General features: G+C 40.2%; 4 protein-coding genes across 5 annotated transcripts; all 4 read right to left on the reverse strand.

Moving 5' to 3' along the window:
* Window positions 1-196: 196 nt before the first annotated feature.
* On the reverse strand, window positions 197-2,264 carry LOC115634763 (putative inorganic phosphate cotransporter). The gene is made up of 4 exons (XM_030532658.1): window positions 2,243-2,264; window positions 1,592-1,728; window positions 468-1,541; window positions 197-400 (listed from the first exon to the last, which is right to left on the reverse strand). Exons 1-4 carry the CDS (start codon window positions 2,262-2,264, stop codon window positions 197-199), a joined length of 1,437 nt encoding a protein of 478 aa, XP_030388518.1.
* A 1,267-nt stretch (window positions 2,265-3,531) lies between these two features.
* Window positions 3,532-5,738, reverse strand: LOC115630721 (putative inorganic phosphate cotransporter). Its single transcript, XM_030527378.1, has 4 exons — window positions 5,599-5,738; window positions 5,124-5,260; window positions 3,883-4,968; window positions 3,532-3,813 (listed from the first exon to the last, which is right to left on the reverse strand). Exons 1-4 carry the CDS (start codon window positions 5,618-5,620, stop codon window positions 3,616-3,618), a joined length of 1,443 nt encoding a protein of 480 aa, XP_030383238.1. The 5' UTR covers window positions 5,621-5,738; the 3' UTR covers window positions 3,532-3,615.
* Window positions 5,739-7,313: 1,575 nt separating this feature from the next.
* On the reverse strand, window positions 7,314-10,881 carry LOC115633671 (arginine kinase). Of its 2 annotated transcripts, XM_030531117.1 has the most exons (6): window positions 10,824-10,881; window positions 8,587-8,658; window positions 8,043-8,531; window positions 7,719-7,982; window positions 7,560-7,657; window positions 7,314-7,496 (listed from the first exon to the last, which is right to left on the reverse strand). In XM_030531117.1, the coding sequence occupies exons 1-6, from the start codon at window positions 10,879-10,881 to the stop codon at window positions 7,314-7,316; spliced, it is 1,164 nt and encodes a 387-aa protein (XP_030386977.1). The 2 variants fall into 2 exon arrangements, with proteins under 2 accessions (XP_030386977.1, XP_030386976.1); XM_030531116.1 differs by lacking the exons at window positions 7,314-7,496; window positions 7,560-7,657; window positions 7,719-7,982; window positions 8,043-8,531; window positions 8,587-8,658 and adding an exon at window positions 9,216-10,561.
* A 473-nt stretch (window positions 10,882-11,354) lies between these two features.
* On the reverse strand, window positions 11,355-19,822 carry LOC115634764. Its single transcript, XM_030532659.1, has 13 exons — window positions 19,698-19,822; window positions 17,935-17,994; window positions 17,253-17,413; window positions 16,880-17,191; window positions 16,584-16,742; window positions 16,438-16,526; window positions 16,068-16,224; window positions 15,208-15,591; window positions 13,050-13,256; window positions 12,706-12,852; window positions 12,499-12,652; window positions 12,271-12,428; window positions 11,355-11,546 (listed from the first exon to the last, which is right to left on the reverse strand). The coding sequence occupies exons 1-13, from the start codon at window positions 19,756-19,758 to the stop codon at window positions 11,355-11,357; spliced, it is 2,241 nt and encodes a 746-aa protein (XP_030388519.1). The 5' UTR covers window positions 19,759-19,822.
* Window positions 19,823-21,305: the final 1,483 nt, after the last annotated feature.

Below are 21,305 nucleotides of genomic sequence, written 5' to 3' on the forward strand. Positions count from 1 at the left end.
AAGGTGCTTAATTAAATATAGAATTTCTTCCATTTTAAAATGTTGTGTAATAAGCTGTAATGTTTAAACACTAAAAATCTAAACAAGTAAATACATATTTGTAAAATAAACTCGGCGTATCTTCTACTTTCTACTTGAAAGTCGAGATATTAGAATTTTTATTTCGGAGGGTTGGCATTAATACATATATTATTTTTTATGATTTTTTAATTTGTTGAGTTCTACCATTTGACTCCAAAGCAGCGTTAGGCGGTGTATTTTCCATATATTTTGGTAGCAGAAAATCCTCAGCATCCCATGGCTGGGAAATGGCTGTACCTTTTAGTAAAAAGTGACAATTACCAACGAAGAAGATTACAGATGCTACAATAAATATGATTTGCCATTGTGATCGGTCACCCTGTAAGGGAGTATCAGAGAGTCTTAAACGTTCCTCTAGTCTTTATAAATTTTAAATGGGTACTCACATTGTCAGTCACAACAGCACCTACGAGCAGCGGTGTCAGGAGGGGCGGAACGTTGGAGGCTGTATTAATTACACCCATGAGAATTCCAGCATGGTTTGGAGAAAGGTCAAGTGTGTTAAGTGAGCTGCCTATGGTAGCTCCACTGTTCACACCTACGCTTACTGTCATCAGGACAATGGCTAATGTCGTTTGTTCTTTATCTAAAAAGCCAATACCAATGAGTGTAGCTGCGGGTATCCAACATGCAAAACTATTGAATAGCTTTCGAAGGGCTGTTAGAGTCAGAACTTTTTTTCCCAGCAAAATATCGGCTGATATCAGATAGACGTAGGACATGAACCACATAGCGAAGAATGGAAGGGCCGAGTAAATTGCGTTGCTTTGCATGTCCATTTCCAGGACACCGTTCATGTAGGAGGGTATTTGAGCTTGTAGCGTACTTAGTCCCCACGCTTCGGCGCAGCGTACTACCAGTAGGGCCCAAAATGGTGCTGATACCAAAATGGCTCCCCAAGGCACAGGTATTTTCTTGGCATTGTAGTTCTCGTTGTGCTGCAGCGAGGTCTCTATGTATTGACACTCTGCGTCGCTGACAAAACGAGATTGTTTGGGACTGTCGGTCGCAAAGAAAAACCATAGGATGCACCAAGCAAAACCAACCGCCGCGGATATATAAAAAATACCCGGCCAACCCAAAGGACCTTTTGCAATCATGCCGCTGATAAACATCGCCATCACATTTCCACATTCTATGCCTGTGTGACTAAGGGCGCCCAATCGATTTCGTTCCTTGAGTGGGGACCAACGGGCCAAATGCTGATGTATGCAGGGAAAGATAAGACCCTGAAAAAAACCTTGTATTACACGTACGATACAATAAGCTATCCAGCCGCCCCATGGTATACAGAAGGGTGTGGCGAGGCTGAAAGCGGCAGATCCGAAAGTTCCCCAAAACATGACGCGTTTGGCACCAAACCGTCGGCCCAAATAGCCGCCCAGAAACTGCGTCAATATGTAGCCCCAGAAAAAACTGGACAATATGTAGGATATCTCCGTCGACGTCCAATCGTATTCCTGAAAAAAGTTTACTCAGTGTTCTGGGACTCCAGGTTGATATGTCTTACCGGAAAATGTTGATTAGTAGATTCAGCATTGGTCATTGCAACAACTGAAACTCCCACATTGATACGTCCTATATAGAGAACTGTGATAAGAAGAAAAATGAGCAGCGCCTGCAAATGCCTAATGCCTATGGTAGGGCCTGAAATTAAATAAATTTAATTCAAAATAATTATAGTTATATTTTTTGAATTTCGTTATTTAAATTAAACTGATGTGGAGCTTTTTGTTTATAAACTGGAGGCATTATTAATGTTTTTTTTGTCGTATTTTGTGGACTATTTTGTGCTAGACTAAATATAATATAAATTAGGAGGCATAGACCCAAAACACTGAAATATTAATTACAAATAACTAATTAATCGTGAATAAATCTATTTTTAGCTCTTAAATACACTCGGAACTCTAAAATTAATTCGAGGGCTTTTAACATAATAAACTTTACTCTTGGAAAATAATACACGTGTGTACACATATGTTCAGTTTATGGGCGAATTACTGTTTTTGACCGATTACGTTAAGTAACTTTGCTGGGGTGCACATGCATAGTTTTTCTGAGATTATTGGTGGCTATCAAAATACCTATGTATAAAAATAGGCCACTGCTATAAATACCAGGTTCTTAAGCCAATTTAGCAAAAATATTTTTGTAATACCTTTGACTACCTCAGCAGTCATTGTCGATAAGTCTTTGAACCAAAACACCCTACACGGAGAAGAACAACCGATCCGAATCACTATGTAACGTCGAATGACCAATGCAAAGTTTTGGATACAGTAATAAACAAAAGCGATTGCTTATCAAAACAACGGCTATAAAAACTTGTTTGCTATCGTGAACCTTGATTGGCAGTTAAGTAAAAAACTCTGTAATCTAATAGATTATCCTGATACTGAAAACACGTGCACCCATATACATATATAATACTTCGGTTAATTAAGTTTTGGTAAGCATTATAGCAAAGCAAAGGAGAGAAGGATATGTAATGATATGTAAATAAATTATATCTCAATTTATTTCGAATATTTCAAGATGATCTATCATATAGGATACTTATTGGTGCCAACACCCTTGATGGCTGATCCCAGCCCCATGAGAATAGAACTTTAATCTTTTATTGTGCCCAACTTTCAGCCCCCTAGTTTACTTAAACTAAAGGCATTGGCCTTGGGCAGCTGCACGGATTTTGTTGTACCAAAAAATATTATTCTCCAGCCCATTTTACTCGTATATTATATATTCTGGTTTTCAGAAACATTTTAAAGTTACATTTGATGCTTCATTAATAATACACTAGATAACAGTAAAAAAAAAAATTAGCAACCATTTTTCTCAAATTTGCAGTTGTAGATATTTTAAACGAAGAAGTAAAATGAAAAAATAGGAACGTGTTAGCCAAAGCACTTTTATGTAGCAGTGTTGAACTCGTAATGGGGATTCCACCTGCAAGCTTCGAATGGAAAAGCTTTAAGCAAACAAAATTCGGATGCTTCCGTTTGAAGCGGTTAAAAAAGCTTTTTTGATAAGCAGAATTGAGTGAAACTTTTTGAGTGTTTTTTATTTAATTTAATATGAGTACAATGTTATGAAAAGGGCAACGCTTTTGTGAATGTTTACTACTCTTTTAATAATCGCTCTTCCTTCACTAATACGTCCGAGTAGACTAATCCCCATCCATATAAGAGAGGTTAACTAAATCATTATTATTACCATTGCTAAAAACAGGAATGCCTTTTTATCACATACGTCATTTAAACTGTAATTAAATAAAAATGTAGCTGATTAGAGCAGCAAGATACGGTTATTAATTGACAGAGTAATTGTTAACAAGTTTTTAGCATCAGATTAATCGAAGACATTTTTAGATCGAGGAACTTGCCTCAAATTTATAGCATTGTCATCTTTCTTATTGGCGTAATTAAAGAAATTAAAAAAAACGACATGTTTCTTAACTTAACATAGCATACATATATTTATTAAAAATACCAAGCATTTACTGCAGCCAGCCGCGAGTAATTCGAATTGACTTTATTTAATGGGCTTTTCCGCTTTCTCTCTTTTTGATTGCCCATCTTCTGCTATTCTACAGGTTTGATAATTATCCAGAAAGTCTGAGTCATCCCACGGTTGCTTAGCCATTTTACCAAACATTATATAAAACAGATTTCCCAGGAAGAACACAATGGCAGATATGATAAACACAACTTGCCACTGCACACGATCGTGCTATAGCAAAGAAAAAATATAGTTGAATAAGTATGATATTTATAGGCAGGTGCTGTTGATATTTCTTACCTGATCCTTCACAATAATGCCTACAAATAGCGGAGTGATCATTGGTAACATATTGGCCGCTGAATTCACTATTCCCATGAGAATTCCTGCATGGTTGGGCGACAGATCAATGGTGTTTATAGCACTGCCAATGGTGTTTCCACTATTAATGCCCACATTGAGGGTCATTAGGACAATGGCCAGTGTTGTTTGGCTACTATCTACAAAGCCAACGCCTATCAGAGTGATAGCTGGCACCCAGAATGAAATAGTATTAAAGCTTTTCCGAACCGCAGTTATTGAGAGAACGCCACGGTTGAGTAGAATATCCGATATAATAAGGTATACAAATGCCATTATCCATGAGGCCAAGTACGGCAGAGCGGAGTACACAGCATTACTTTTCATATCCATAAGCAGCACCCCATTCATATAGGTAGGCATCTCTGTCTGTAACGTAGAGTATCCCCAGGCTTGAGAGCATCGGGCTACCATAAGCGCCCAAAATGGTAACGAGGTGAAAATTGCCTTCCATGGCACAGGGATCTGTCGAGCGTTCTGAACTTCGTTCTCCTTGCCACCTTGATTGATCGATGACTCAATATATTTAAGCTCAGCCTCGCTTATGAACTTCGACTCCCTTGGCGTATTGGCGCCAAAAATCAACCAGACAATACACCAAATAATGCCCACTGTGCTGGATATATAGAAAATTCCCGGCCATCCCATACTCGAGGCCGCTATCTTTCCACTTAAAAACATTGCCATTAGAGTGCCGCAATCAATGCCCGTATTAGCGAAGGCTCCCAGTCGATTACGTTCATTAACGGGACACCAATTGGCCAGATGCGCGTGTATGCAGGGAAAGAGGAAACCTTGAAATAGTCCCATTCCTACACGTATTGTACAATACGCCTGCCAACCTCCCCAGGACACACAGAACGGGGGCAGTAAGGCGAGTAATGCGGAGCCAATGGTCGAAACGAACATGGTAAGTCGAGCACCATAGCGGCGACAAAGCCAGCCACCGAGAAATTGTGTCAGGATATACCCCCAGAAAAAGCTAGAAAGTATGTAGGATCGCTCCATTTCATTCCAGTCAAATTCCTGAAAAATAACAACTAATCAGCATCAGTTATAGATAAAATATGCAAACATGATATTTTATCCAATTCACTAGTATAAGTTCTAAATGCTTTAAAACCATATATTCACACAATGTAATTAAATATGTTATACTTATTTTGATATTCTTTACTTACAGGAAAATTTGGATTAGTGGTCTCGGAATTCGTCATAGCAACGACAGCTACACTGGCATTGAACTTGGCGGTATAATTTACAGTGATTGAAAGGAAAAGTAGAAAGGCTTGGATATGCCTCTGACCGATTAAGGGACCTGCCAAAAGAATTGTAAGCATTTCACGCAATAAATACATTACTAAGATGATTAGAATTCAATATTACTATTAATATAAGGGGTTGTATTAGTAAGTTATTCTGATTGTTAAGAAAGATGTGATTGTAGTATGTACATATAGTATTATTCATAAATTGTTTTTAGGTTCGGATTATTATATTCATGTTTTCACAAATTTACTTCCTGCCGTCACTTATATAAAAGTACTTTTTATATTAATAGAATCGTTACAAGTTGTTCAATAATTCGGGAAATATTGAACAAAAATAAGTCAATTTAGACACTGTTCCATGAAGAAGATATTCACATGCAATTACCCATATTTTTTTCCGCCGCCATTTCCGATTTTTCAACCTAAGCCATCCACGCACTTCGAACAACTCAACCGATAGCTGAAAGGGAGTTCGCTTTTCACCTACCCAGCTAATCAGGCAAATCAGCTGGCTTGAAGTGATACTGCTATTTAATCGCAGACGTAGAAACCAGAGCACTCATAGCTAAACACTTAACTGTTAGTTAAATTCGACACTTTGGTGAACAATGGTTGAACTTGAAACTGATAGTAGTTGTGTTGGATTTACATTGTTCCACACGAGAAAGTAAAGAGATGTATAGAAACGACAAGCTTATCTGTAGGCGTATACAGGGGAAATTTATGTATGCTTACATTTCCTGTCTGTCTGTATGTCCGTCTGAACACCTGCATTGCAGAGACTATAAGAGACAGAAACATGAAATGTTGTATACAGATGCCTTATTTCAGTTAACAAGGTTCGCAGCTTGATCTAAGCCCATATATATACCATATTTTATTATTTTATTTACTTTAATATTTTTCTTCCCTATCCCGTAACTGAATTTTTAGTACTTTCCTAAATATTGCACACTAATCTCTATAATCTCTTTTAAAACTCGGTGGAGGACACAGGGTATTTGCCTGTGGCATTGCTTGTAATATTATCTCTTGGTTTTTGCTGATAATGAGGTAAGATACAACGGACTGAGAGCACCAAATATAAAAGATAGGGAAACCATGTCGGTAGATGAAGAATTACGTTTTGATATTGTAAGTAAAAGTAGGGAGTAGGAAGTAGAGCTAGAACCTAACAAAACAACTCAATTTGCGTAGCTCAGTAGGGGCCAAAAATAACTATATGTCCCTTATCAATACTAAATGCCGAAAAATACAATAATGAAGTGTTCGAAGAGTATCGATTTGTTTTAAGTTTTATATATTCTGAATTTTTGTTTTGTGTTGTTATCTTGTTTAATTTAATGTGAGTAAAATGTAGCGTAATGTGGTTTCTAAGTGCTATAGGGACTGATACTAAATACTTGTAGTCGAGAAAGTTCAAATATAATAAGGGGGCTTAGCTATGCCTTTTTTATTTTTCTTATTTTTTTAAGTAGTTGCAATATTGGAAGAAGCATATGTGTACACTAAAGTAATTTTACTGTACTTAAGTAGTGGAAAATTGGTTTAAAAACATTAAAACCCAAAGAATGTAATATTTAAGTAATTTCACTTTTATATTTAAATTTGGATGCATTATCCCTTGTGGGTTTTTTTTGGTTGTTATATAAACCTTCAATCTTATCATTTTGTAATTTTCTTATAATTCCACTCTACAGTGTTGACGTTCGATCACATTATACCTATCTAATTGTATTTAATAAGAAAGGCATGTGTGGGAAACGCTAGGCCGTCATTGCACATGTTTCGCACTTCAGGAGTTATCTTGATGGGTTCTGTGTTTGCAGTAAGATTATAATGGCATGGCGCTCGGCCTTTCTGTCTGAATCGGAACTTCAAAATTGTGTTATGCTCGAGTGGCTGGCAATACGATAAGGCACGCTAAATTAAATGACTGTGGAGGTTTTAAATTTTATTTAACGAACGACTTATTCCTGTAAAGGCACATAACAGCGCTTAAGAATAAATTATACTATACAATACTTGATATGTTTGCGAATTTGATTTAAAAGTCGTGCAACCCATTTGTCAATATTATTTTCGGAACTGCGGATCATCTCAGCGTGTCTCTTCCTCTTCTTCCTGCAGACGCAGTATGTCCGCCTTGTTCATGAAGTAGTAACTGGGCTGCCTACCCTTCAGATCCTTGGCTGTGCGCTTCGCACCGTTTTGTATAAGTATCCGGCTAACACTCTCTAGAGCATTCGTGCCCATAGCATAGTGCAAGACAGTGCGCTCCAACTGTTTAGAATCAGAGAATTTGAAGACTTATTATGAAGTAAAAATGTGAGCAGTTATGCTTACGTTGTCAGTCACTTTCAAGGCGTCGGGACAGAGCTTGATCAAATGTTCGACAATCTCTTCAGATTCTTTGAGAACGGCTATATGTAAGGCGGTGCGACCTGAAGAATAAGTGAGGAGCTAGTATAAATCAAGTATTTCTGATTGATCGGTCGGCATTACCATAATAGTTTTTAGTTTTTATCAACCAATTGGAATTTGATGCTGCGGTAATCTCTTGTATGCGCTCCATATTAACGTCGCGTATCATCTGATGTAGTTCTTCGCGTGATTCCTCCATTGAGCGCAGATTTCGAAAATATTCAGCTAGTTCCTCATTTCCTCGCTCAACTGCCACATCGACAATCGATTTGCCGTTGTCATCCTGAATGTCTAATACATGATCGTAGCCCTGCAGTGCCAAGTGCTCAAACGGTTTCACATCCCCTGGAAGGCATTCAAAGATCAGAGCTCGCATAACACCTGCTGAGTTAATTTATATCCTACCTACGACAGCCTGAGCCAGCAGAAAACGATCGATCTCGGCGGCATTGTTCGGCTGATTCGCCTGCAGTGCGACATCACGAGCGGTGCGATATAGCTCATCCCGATAGGTCAAGTCGATGTTGGACTCTTCGATGAGAGTGTAGAGAGCTCCACGTCGATGGGAGCGAGCGCAAGCAAAGTGCAATAAACTCTGGCCGTGCTCATCTCGATCCTCTAGCTGTTGGGCCGCAGCGGCGTCCTCCTCAGCCATCGACTGCTCATCCACCTCGATGGCATCGATGTTAGCGGGGTGACTAGCGTTGGCCGGCAAGGAACCGGAGTTAGCCACCATGGAGCTGTTCTTGCCGCTGGCGGCATGCACAAAAGTTCCTAAATGGGGTTTGCGCTCCTGCATGAATTTCTGCAGATAGCCAGCAAGATATGCCACCGGATCTTTGGGTCTCTTGTTGGCGATTTCAGTTAAGGCCTTGATGAGTGGGTCGGCTAACGCTATTGGAATAGAAAACTTAGATGTGGTACGTTATGAGGCAGACTGTCTGCTTACATTCTGCTAGATATTTGCCTTGCTCCGTTTTAAATATGGGATTGGACTGGAAATCCGTGTGCTCCGTTTGGCCTGTTCGAATAGCAGAGAAGTTCAATGTTAGTCATCGGTATTATGTTGTTTTGTCAGTCACATAAAGAACTTAAATGGAAGAACTACATATTTACACGAAGCGAGAACAAAACTCGATGTGAATTATTAATCTTATCGCATGAAGTATAACCCAATTATAAACGAAATAAATATGCACTATGAAACAAAGTATAGCAAATCATAACCAAATCAGGACAATGCACATTGCTAAATCGATTAAAACTACTGGTAATTTGTCTAGTGTTACTGGAAAGCAAAACTTACGAAACTTTGCAGCAAGCTCAAACGTGTGAGGCTCAAAAACGCGCAGCGGAAGCAGACGAAGTGCCTTGCTGATTTGAAATAGAAACTTAACTACGCGCTCAATAATGAAACACTAATCTAAAATTTGAGTATCTTTGATATGCAAATAAGTAGTTTGAATGTTTATGTCGCTTGCCATAATCAATTTGTAAAGAACAATATGCTAAATATCGTGTTTGTATGTACAAATGTAGCTTAGATAGAAATATGCAAGTGATTGCTTCTGGGTGCGGTTAATTCCGATCGATAATGCTGTTTTTCTTGCGCCGAAATATCCTGACCAGCATTGTAGCAATGTGCTTTGAGTTTGTCAGCGACATGTCCTTCTCCAAGGATAGAATATTTGTGACTGCCGTGCAGTAGTCCTGGAAAAGAGCGTACTCCACAATGCCCATGCTCTGCATATTACAAAGACGCACCGTCAATGTTGACAGCCGATTGGTCACCATGCTGAGGCCCCGCACCGAGCAGAGGTGCCGCAGGTTATCCATCTCCTTCATGAGATTCGGCAGCTTCACAATGGTGGTCAGTTTTAGGCCCGTGCCCAGGTATGCAGGACGCGACTGTAAGTATCCTAACAGGTAGCTCTCTTTGAAGTGCAGCTGCGTTTCCAGGTAGGAAGCAGCGCGTCCGACTCGTGTGTATGCGGCGCCCATATCCGCGGGCTGTTTGCTGCTGCTCGCCGAGATTATGCGCAAGTGCTCCTGGCAGTTAAGCCACAGGGCCAGATTGTGCGCCGAGTTCACATAAACGCCACGTCCATATGGCCACAAGGCGCCATTGAAGGCTGTCGACTCGGCCGCCTGTACCAGATCTTTAGTGTCTAGCAGTGGTATCATCAGGCCCAGGCTGCTCAGCATCTCAGTGACCTCAGAGTTCTCCTCGAGCAGTTCGGTGAGTGTGTAGTAATTACCTGACTCGGTCTCGCCAATGGCCTCCGCAAAGTTCGTCGTGAATATTTTGCCCATCATTATGCGTTCCGCGTGCTCGATCTGGCCAATGGTGAGATTGAGCGGCAATTCCATCTGGTCTAGATTGCGTGACGCTTCCACAATGCAGCGCGTAACCAGGTGGGACTCATCATCGTAGGTGAAGGCCGCCGTATTCAATCGCTCGCCATTCTCCATTGGAAAGAAGGCGAGACGGGGCTGCGGTTTGAAATCCGCATCGATGCTCAGACAATGCATGTCCTTCAGCAATGGCACCAGAAACTCCTGAAACACCACAAACACATCAAAGTCGGGCGCTATGATCCCGCAATTAATGTCCTCTTCCAGATTGCGCGCCTTTGAAGACTTGCGCATTGCTGGCCACAGCACATCAAAGAGATTGTGATCGAGTCGTGTCTGTCGGCGCTTGATCTTCTCATAAACGGCACGCTTGAGGAAGCGACTCAAGTAGCTGGTAACCGATAGTTGCAATGTGGAGGCACTCAGCGGCTTGCGATGCGCCAAAGCCGAGGCACTGGAGCCGCTCAACAACTTGCCCGACTCCAGAATGACACTGAAGCAACGCTCGAGGGTGCGGGAAATTTCGCCATCCTGCAGTTCGCGTCTTGCACTGTGCAGATCATCGGGCACTGGACGGCCGGCAGCGGCAGCGGCAGTGTTGAATGGAATTTGTTGGTTCTTGTGATTATCAAGACAATGCAGCAAACTGGCAGCATGCAACAACGACACACACAGTACACAAATACAAATACAAGCACAAACACAAACACAAACACACGGACACAGACATGCATTGTGGTCATTGCAGGTGATTAGAAAAGGCGCAGGTGCTTCACAGGTGCCAAAAAAGAAGAATAATCATTTCAATCTCATCAAGGATTTCCCACATACCGAACACATCATCAATATTGTAAATAATTTGATTGAAAAACTCCCGATTGGCTGCCATACTTGTATTGTGCTATAGTGCCTTCAGTTTAAAACCGAGCACACATACGTAAATACAAATAGCTGTTGTGCTCGCGGTCCGGTGAGGAATAAGGACATGTGCTGCATGTGCGACCGAAAATCGATGACTGAGGGCCCCACTCGGCCAGTCACTCAGTCAGTCAGTCTCTGAGGCAGCCAATCAGTCAAGTTGAAAAGTAAACCTATTTAATTATTTCTATGGTGCGCCAGCTAATCTATATGCGTGCGTGTGTGTGTGTGCGTGTGTGTGTGTGTGTGTGTTTGTGTGTGTGTAAGTAGTGGGTGGGCTAGTTGTGGGCCTGTGGGCGGGCAGCGAAACTGCGTGTGAAAACAAAACGCTACTAAAGCCATATAGCAAAGCAAAACGTCGCAATGAGTTCAGTGTTAATTTGAATGATTGCATGTGTATGTGCTATAGGTGTATCTGTTGTTGTTGTTGTTGTATTTGTTGCTTTACAAAGTTGTAACTGTGCCATACGAAGGACTCCATTGACAGTTTAAAACCACCTTAACCGAACATATACCTTGATCGCTTAGCAGCTGATTCTCCAGCTCCTCGGCCCCATAAATATTCAATAATTTGGTGTAGGTTAGAATCTCCTTTGATTTTTCCACATCTAGATAAAACTCTGGCGTATGGCCCAGCTGTTTGTTGTGAAATTTTATATTATTAAGTAAATATTAGTATCGCACTATTTTTTATAAATAAACTGTTACCAATGTTTGTTACTTTTATATGCCAAATCGATTTTTTTAAAATAAAAAATAATATTTTTTTATATGTTTACACAAAACGACTAGCCTTAATATTCTGATATTTTTGTTTAATCCCAAAAGTAAAATAATTTCAAAAATTGTAGTTATTGATTGGATTTTTTGTATGCCTTCATTTAAGATCTGTCCTAGGTTGGACATTTATTAAATTTTATGATAACTATGCAAATTGAAAAAATGCTTTCTCTTTCAAATGACATGCTTGCATTTATTACCTTTATAGTAACAACATTGTTTGTTTCTCAATATCGCATGCTTGACGATTTTAAAAACGAGTGAAAGCCCTTGGAATAGTTGTAAGCTGCTCAATTGTTGACTACCTCAATTGCTTGTTATTGTCATACATACATAATTCATTCAGCCATCTAAAACTTTTTTTAATACGCACAATAAAGTAAAAGTGTCATCGATCGTCAGTTTTTAAATAAGTTGAACTCTTGAATGTCATGACGAGTCACGACACACATTTCAAAGATATTTTCAAGGTATTTTAATTAAACACAGCAAGTGTTTTGATTCCCAGGACAAAAATCGGGACACGTAGTTTCAGTTCGCTTGGTACTTCGCTGTTTTGCCATCAAATGTAAACACTCACCTTGTCCACCACCTTTGTATTCGCGCCCAGTTGCATTAAAACATTGTAAAAGTGCCCATTATCCTTAATTGTGGCCGCATAGTGTATCGGAGTGCGGCCATCATTATCCGTTGCGTCCATGGTCTCCGGGAATCGGGAAGCCAAATAGCGTACAATGTCTAGAACAAATAATTCGTGGCATACCTGCAGACGCGATATAATCACGCTGGCACGAAGCGGACCACTTACCACTGTGTCCAAAGAGCACAGCCACGTGTAGGGGCGTCGAACCATTGGGCGATATATCGTCCTTGGCAATTGCGAACTTCCGGCGATCCAGGGCCTGCTGTAAAGCCGACAAACCACCCTCACGTGCCGCATCATGCACGCGTCGTATTTTCTCCTACACAAAAATTCGACTAAAAAGCTCGTCGGAATGGTTTGTTTCTCACTTACCATGTAGCTGGGCACGTTATTGAGAAAGGCCTGTACTTCCGGCTCCTTCGTTTGCAGCCCCAGCAGTCGTCCACCATCGCCATTGAGCACAATTTGGGCTAATTGCTCCAAATCACCGGATGCAATGATCTGCTGTATGCGTGTGTCCTGTCGAGAATTAAGGTTTGAGGTTATGATGCAGAGAGGCATGTAACATGCACACGCAAAAGTAAAAGGAAATGAAGGTGGAGTGATGTTTCAGAAGGAAGAGCAACTAAAAATTGTGCATTTGATATTCCAAAGAAGCGGTGAGCACTACAAGAAGCTACTAAGACAGCTAGATAGAAAGGGAAAGTATCTTATACTTCATCAACTTCATAAGCAGCAGTTTGTGACTGAACTGTATAATCATCGGATGCGCCCTGAACAAAGCCCTCTATGGCTAGCGAAGAGGTGGGCGAGTCTGTGCCATCCTGCTCATACGGCTGCTCCATCTGCTGCAGCTCCTGTTGCACACCAGGTTCCAACTCCAAGCTCGCCTGCTGACCGCCCTGGGAAGGTGCTACAACATCCTGCACAAATTCGTTCAACAGAGACAAAGATGCATTTTATTTGAGTGTCATGGGGGTAACTACTACGGTGCGACAACACTACACAGACACATGGCTACAACATACACAAGTACCTTATTTTGCGACAAATATTTACAATCCTTACAGTTACAGGTGCTTCTAAGACTTTGCAATGTTTTAAGGGCGGACCTACTTTCGACTTGAGTATAAGTTGGGAAACTACTCAGCTACTGTTGTTGAGTTTACGCATAATTGAAGGAATATACGAGGCTTTACAATAAAATTCTAAAAAAAAAAACAACCAAAAAAATAAATACAATTTAAATAGCATTTCATTCAAATGTTCTTCGACTAGGGCGTGTTTTTATCAGAATGTAATTAAATCCGTTCGGAAAAATTTAGTTTGAATTCGGTCTTAATTGCTTGGATTGGTTATTGAGAATAAAATAGGTAGAATAAAAGTGGCTCTTACTTTAAAAATTATTAGACTAAAAATTCTGAAGCAATCCATGAATCCAAGAATGTCAAATATTGCAATATTTTCAAATAATCGCCTACAAAATTGTTGTGTTAGTAAACTTTTAAAATGTTTATTAAAAAACAAGCAATATATTCAAGGAACCAATGCCTGAAAATGTACCCCAAAGATGTAGTTCTCTATCGAACTTAACACATATTTAGTAACTTATTTAATTAATATTTCTATATAGGTCGAGTTTAGTTTTGGAAGTGATTAATATTAAATGTAATTTTTGATGGATTTCATTTAAAGCCGTTGATATGTTTCGGATCAAATTATAGCTACGAAAAACAATTAATTGTATTTGGCTTTGTTAATGTCAGTAAAAATGTTCAATAATTCAAGAATATCTTTAGGCTGCAAGTTGTCGATGGATATGTGTACCTCAACTTAATGTATAGTACTTAGGTATGTAAAGTATGTCTGAACTGACTTTTAGCTTTATCGTTGACCTAAATCTCTGACTACCTATTATCATGGTTTTGCAGCGCTCTAATATTGTATGAGTACATATTATATAAAAATATTAAAACTGCGCAGAGCATTGCGGCACTGCATTTTAAAAAAGTTGAAAAACACACATGAATGTGCTCCTAATTGTACGAAATGGTGTAATATCTAAGCTTGCAAATGTTTTGACGTTTGCATGCTAAGGTCCCATTTCGGAACGATTCGGTTTGGTTGGGCTTAGACCTCCTCCACACCGCTTTGGTGTGTGCTGCTTAGCTCAGACGCTGCCAGGTGCCTGTCAAAGTCGGAAACGTGGCAGCTAACGAAAGTGAAATGCTATTATTTGTATATACTTCTTTACTATATAGTATTTTGGTATATATGTACATATACTTGTACAGTACATATGTGGGTAGAGTGCTGGCTGATATCTGCGGCAAAACAGCTGCTGATTGCACAAATCGATAGTACTTATTTAAATGGAGCCAGGTAATGGTATATTGGGGTATTGGATAGGCATCTACAAATACATACATACATACATATAAATTATAACGAAATACACACAAAGTTGCTTTCGGTGCAGTGGAAAAGGAAAACAAAACAAAAGACACAACTTGCCGTTTTGCATATTGTATTTTAATTGCTTATATTGTAAAATTTGATATATCGAAAAACAATGACCTTACAATTACTACTTTAGAGACAACGTTAAGGTTACAAGCGATACATATTAGGTCAGAGGTTAAACGATAGGTAGATAGATATTTGGAAATTCTATTTAATAGGTGTTGTTGTTGCGAGTCAGAAGCGGGAATTTACGATCGCATGCAAAGCGCAATAATACAATAATTTAACGCCCATCGCAAATACCCGCAGCGTTCACAAACTTTCACAATTTTCGGCCCTTCATATACATTTAAATTAGATGTTAATTGTGGGTACTAGGGGTAAAGGGGCTTAGAGCATGCCAATCTGTACCTCATCGTCATCTTCTTCGTCGTCACCAGCTGGTGCATCTTTGCCATTATTTGAAGCGGTTTCCACATTCTCGTTCTCACTCGACTCGTGTGCGTTCTCGTTTTCTTCAAGCTTAGTCGGTGCTTCAGTCTTTTCAGTTTCATTTTCTTCTTGATCGTTTTGCTCGACCTCTCCGTTTTGCACCTCCGCCCCGGTTGTTTCATTTTCTTGCTCTACATTCGCTTCTGTCTCTTGCTTCTCATCATTTGAATGTGTGCCATTCTCTTCACCTTCCTCCTGCGGCTCTGGTCCAGGATCTGGTTCTGGTTCAGGATCAGCGTCCGCCTTGACTTCATCCTCCTCAACTGCGGGTGCTTCATCGGCGCTTAAAGTTCTTGTAATATTCTGTAAAAGTAAACAATTGTCGACTGATTGCTTTCTGTCCGTTTTTTTTTTAAATTTCAAATTTATTTTTTATCTACAAAAATATAAAAAAGTTTTTAAAAATTTCTAAAATGTTGTTGTGAGATAAAATAAGACTGCTGAGTATTTAAATTGATTGTGTACGTTTGTGTCTTAATGTGTGGAAAACTAAAACGAAACAGAGAAAATGTTTTTCTATATACTATTGAAGAAGCAAGGAGGAAGACGCATCATGGCCGACAATGGATTACTTTGACAGCTCGCGACAGACTCGTTTCTTAACACGTATATAAAGCTAAGCCTTTACTTTACAGTCAGTTATTTTAAGACTTTTATTTTATTTTCAGTGGAAGCTTTGGTGCCAACTACAAGCTTGAATAACGTACAGCAAAAGCGTTTTGTGCTGAGCGCTCAAAATTTCAATACTACTTATAAGCCAAACAATTGTGTGAACTTACCTCAGCTCCATTCTCATTCCCCTTTTCATTTCCCTTCTCAATTCCATTTTCATTATTGTTTAGAGGATCATCTCCATCGCCTTCAACCGCTGGTGTTGGCTCCGTAATTGGCTCAGCTTCCGTTTTGGAAGAATCTTCTTCCCCATTCGCACTTGTACTGCGTATGTGTGTTTATGAATGAAGCGTAAATTGTTTGTCAAAAATTCTCAATTACTACAGTATTTCAAATTACAGCCTCAAAATACAAAAGACTCTTTAAGCCATGCTAGAAAGCGACCAAGCCAAAGCCCCTCAAATATAACTACATAGTATATACAAGTATATATACTATTTATATGTGTGCAATGGACTCATAGGAACAGGAACTTACCCATCATTTGTATCCGGCTCGGATGTAGTCTCAGCACCATCTCCATTTAGCTCATTGAGAGGTGCTGGTGGTATTTTTATATCCAGTTTCTAGAACAAGTCGCCTATAACCATGCAAAGTACCCAGTAAATTCGAGTTGGACTTACCTTGCTGTCACCCCCGCCATTGCTCTCGTTGTCATCGCTCAAGGCCTCCCAGTCGGTAGTGCTGTCCGGAGGAACACGCGGTGCTTCCGGCACAAAGACGAGAAAGGCGCGCTCTATTTCGTGCGGCTTGTGACGGTAATACGAGGGTGTCTTCATTTTCTAAAATTGCCGACAACAAGAATAATAATTTCGCTTGAATCATTTTAATAGCAGCAGTGCTAAATGGGCAAATGTCAAAGGCGGGTGTCGGATGGTTCGGTGGCAGAACTTAATTATCGTGCCAGTGGGAAACTCACGTAGTCTTGGGCCTCCTCATTGCAGCCGGCCTGGGTGAGCAAAGTGTAGCAGCGCATATTATTTTTGGCACTAGCCGCCCAGTGCAAGGGCGTCTTGCCGGTAATGTCTGTTTCGTGCGCACCCTCCGGCCAAATGCTCACCAGATACTCCAATATCTTGGCATGGCCCAGCCCGGCCGCCTTGTGTATAACGTTGAGCGCATTCGCGTCCCTCGATGTTACCAGTGCTGGTGGCACCGGCGGCTCCAATTTCATCTGCAGCGTCTCCAGATTATTATCGATAACCGCCTGGTGCAGATCCTTGATTGCGTTCTGCTTATACAGGGCCGCTTAAAGTATGTAGTTTGGATTGCACAGCAATGTAGTCTCTTACCATTACATGTGGCACAGCGGCCAAAAAGCGCTTGACACGCCCATTATTGCTTGCCTGCTGGCATAGGCGGTGACCCTGGCCCGCCCACAGAATGCGCGTCAGTTTTCCAATTTCCTTTTCGTGCATCCAAATTCGAATGGTCGATAGCTTCACCGAGAAATCTATTAGCAGATAGCAAAGGCATAGGGCGGCAAAATCGAAAGTGAAAAATTAATTTTCTCGCTTTCAGCCCCAAATACATATATATTCTTTTAGGAACACCCACAAATTCAACAGCCGAGACGCCTAGCCTGAAAAGTTTGGCAGAAGGCAGGTTACGTGTTTGCATGCAATTTGCGAGTAAAATTCCACGCTCGAGTAAAACTAAATTAAAAGTAAAATACAATAAATGTTTGGCACTTATTTTTTGCATTTTGGCAAATCGTGTGGGCTCAAGTTAAATGCTACATGCTTAAAGTGGCATTAGCAGAGAGTTGAAACTTTTAGGAACGGCTTCTGAAGTTGCCGTTAAAGTGAGCAAAAGTTTGATTTGTTATAACTGAAGGTCAACTGTCATGTTGTACACGGTGCTAGAAACATCCTTTATCGGTTTGTTGTTGAGAAAAATGCAGCTGCTCTGAGCAGCTTATAATAATCCCATGGTATTACTCATACGCCATACACAGACATTACTCATACGCACCGTCAGTGTCACGACGCTTGCGTCCATTTTGATTGGCCGTTTGTCCGTTCATTGGCATGACTGTAAGAGTTAGATGCATATATAGAATAAGACATGATGATATCATTAAAATAACCGCTTAGCTGTAGTCTTAGATAAAGGATATATGTATATAGCTTGTATGCAATTATCAGACCTGCCTTCCTGCTAGTTGTTTTGCGTGCGACAACTTTGAGCAACGTTCGGCAACTAATGTTCTATGGCCGCTAGACAGGCCAGCTGACCTGCAGAATCGAGTAGAACCTGCCTGAAGAGAATGTACCCTGCGAGGTGTTGAATTTAGGACAGCACAGAAAAAACACAGTTTGTTGTGCCTTTTGGCCAGTCTACTGGACTGGGTAATTGCGTCCGCTTTTCGCTTATTCGTTGGCTTTTTACAATGGCTGGATGTGAATAAATAACAGTAACCTTTCCTGGTATGCGTGTGTTTCAATATATATTTTGGGTAAACATGTCTGGTATATTTTACATAGGGCGCAAGTAGCGAGCTCTTCTAAGTATGTTTCTAGCTATATTTGTATATACTTAAGCTATGGCTATGCAAACAAACAAACACGTGTCAGGCTTCAATACTCATCATTGTTACCAATGCTTCGACATGCATTTGTTTCTCTTTTTTTTTCAAAGGTCATATAAACATTTCCTCAACTTGATTGGTAAGTTATTATTAATGTGTCAAGGCTTGCTATTTATAACAACATTTTAATGCCTCTGCGTAATTAGGTGACACATATGTACGGTTTTAAGAATACATTTTAGATATACGTGTATAATGAAACAATTTTCCCGGAAATAGCGCATTAGCATAAACACCAATGATTTGTAAACTTGTTGAACGTAGCAGCAACTGGCAAATTCCTTACCTGCCTAATGCCCTAGCTGACACATTTGTGGCTTGCTGAATTGATCATTTACAATACATGGCCCAATGGCACGCAATGTGCGAATCGACGCCTGTGGCGAACCATTGGAGGCCTTAGAATTTTGTATTGCGTGCCAGCAAATATTCGAGTATGTATTTTAATTTGGTGGCAAAGGCAAACAAAAAGTAATTTCATCAATTAGGCGCACACTTAGACGCATTAACTGTGTCCAAAGTGAAGCTTCTTTTGATTCGTTCTAGGGCTCTCCAACTCCCTGCATATTGTCGCCAACTTCCGTGACTCCTACACTGGATTCGATACAAAAGGCTGCTATGTGGTACTATGAGTATAAAGTCCTATATTTCCGTACATCTAAGCCGGCTCTTTAATCGTTGAACCTTGACATGAGAGTATAGATACTACTATCGGCCTATGTAAATTTATGATCTGATAGATTTGAATTGGTAATTGGACTTCTAATTCCATTCGAGAAAGGTATTTTGCACACTGGCAATATCATTATATAGTTAGAGGTAAGTGCAGTTATTTCATTTAACTCGAATGTACAGATATGCTTACTCTAGAGCTAAGCGTTACAAGTGCATTAAAATTAAGGTGTTTAAAAGGTGCTAAGAGAATCATTTTGGATCGAATCGTTGACATATCTTGACATATGCATTCAGTACAGTCAGTATTTAAATTGAATAATTCACTTAACAAAAAAATAGATCTAAAGAAAATCAAATCAATTATTTATGTTATTTTTATTAAAATTGATATTTGGTTTCGTTCAGCAAAGTAGCTAAGCCGATGAAATTTTATGAAAACTGTAATTCGTTCTTATAAATTCTAGTGACTTACCTTTTGGAGGCGATGAATGATAATACAAGCCTTGAAATCTTCTACGTCGTTTTGGCGGCATGATCACAAAAGGTTTTACAATTTCCGATAATTGCGAATAATTGTTGTGTTGTGCTTAAAGGCCCCTGCTGCGCACATTGCTCCAGTCACGATTTAATCGACACATTATATTGCATGCAGCTCAAGGGGCACAGTGTTCACTATAAGAGTGCCGGAGTCGTGCGAGCTATCGTCCGACGACTAGGCAAGTTCAACGACGTCTGGCCGTTAGTTGGACGCCGATGGCCAGCTGACAATTACTTTTTAGCGTACTGTCAATACAACACATTGGTCAGCATGCCAGTTGTTTAATACTGTAAACTTTCACTCAAGCGCGCGATTGTGTGTGTGCGTGCGGGTGCGGGTGTAGTAGGAGTGTCTATTGTTGCAGGTCCCGGCTAACGACAACAATTGGTCGCGTGCTTGCATAGCTAATGAAGCACTAACGAACTGGCCATGTGGTCATATGTGTGTTTGTATTTAAAATAAAGGTTTATCTTTATAGTCGTACTTTTTTATGTTTTCTTTATTTGTTTAATGCGCAAAACTTGTTTTCATACAAGAATCGTAGCATACTTATTGGGGCACTGCACCACTGTTGTCAAACTACAAACTAAATATGGGCCAAAAGGCGGCTGACTGATTCGTCAGGAAGCTCAGTAAGTATGGAAGTCCACCAATTAGTTGCAATCGATATTTCCATTTCGAAATTATTGGGAACTAACACACTTAGATGAAAGAAAATACCCTCAAGGTCTTGGAGCCAACGTGCGTGGCAATTGTAGCACGTGTACTTTGTGCGACTTTTCATTGAGTGCACAACTGCAAAACTGTATTGAATGAATGCCAAATGACTAATTGCCCCATGGTATTTGGATGTGCGTGTCCAGTTGATCAAAACTTAAAAGCAATTGACACAATTTCGCACCAGAAGGCACTCTACTTAGGACTCACTTGCGTGTGCCTTCCGCACTCGTACCTCCAAAATGTTGTCTTTGTTCTTAGGACCTTCGTATAATATTCTTGACCTAATTTCATTAGCCCATTCACAGTTTTTAGTCAATGCTCGTTAATTCTAAATGTGATGCCATTACTGTAATTATAATGCAATACAATACTTGTCCGTTTGAATTTCAGTCCGATTGAAGAAATTAATAAAATTGCTCATGCATTATGCATGGCACAAATATTGGGTTGGCCACCAACTGAGTGCATTCAACTTTGCACTGCAAAACCTTGCAAAACCACTACAATAACGAACCGGGTTGGCGTCCAAAGATGACCCTGCCGATGGTCAATGTTCGCGGACGATTTCCTTGCAGTTCACCAACCACACCACCTTAGACTAAATGACACTCCATGAGACACTGACTTTTGAAGGCAACTGCGACAATGACTTCTTCACTTTCCGTTTTTTCAAATGCGCCGCGTTTCCGTTCGTTTCGTACAACACGCTTATTACTTACGGACTGTGGCATATTCAGCGATTCGTAGGTGTTTTATCTAATATTTTGTGTGCCTGCTCGTTGTCTCTGTGTTCGTGTGACTGTTTCTGCGCACCAATTGCCG

Source organism: Scaptodrosophila lebanonensis, unplaced genomic scaffold (assembly GCF_003285725.1).
Source record: "Scaptodrosophila lebanonensis strain 11010-0011.00,11010-0021.00 unplaced genomic scaffold, SlebRS2 tig00000001-arrow-pilon, whole genome shotgun sequence".
Taxonomy (NCBI): Eukaryota; Metazoa; Arthropoda; class Insecta; order Diptera; family Drosophilidae; genus Scaptodrosophila; species Scaptodrosophila lebanonensis.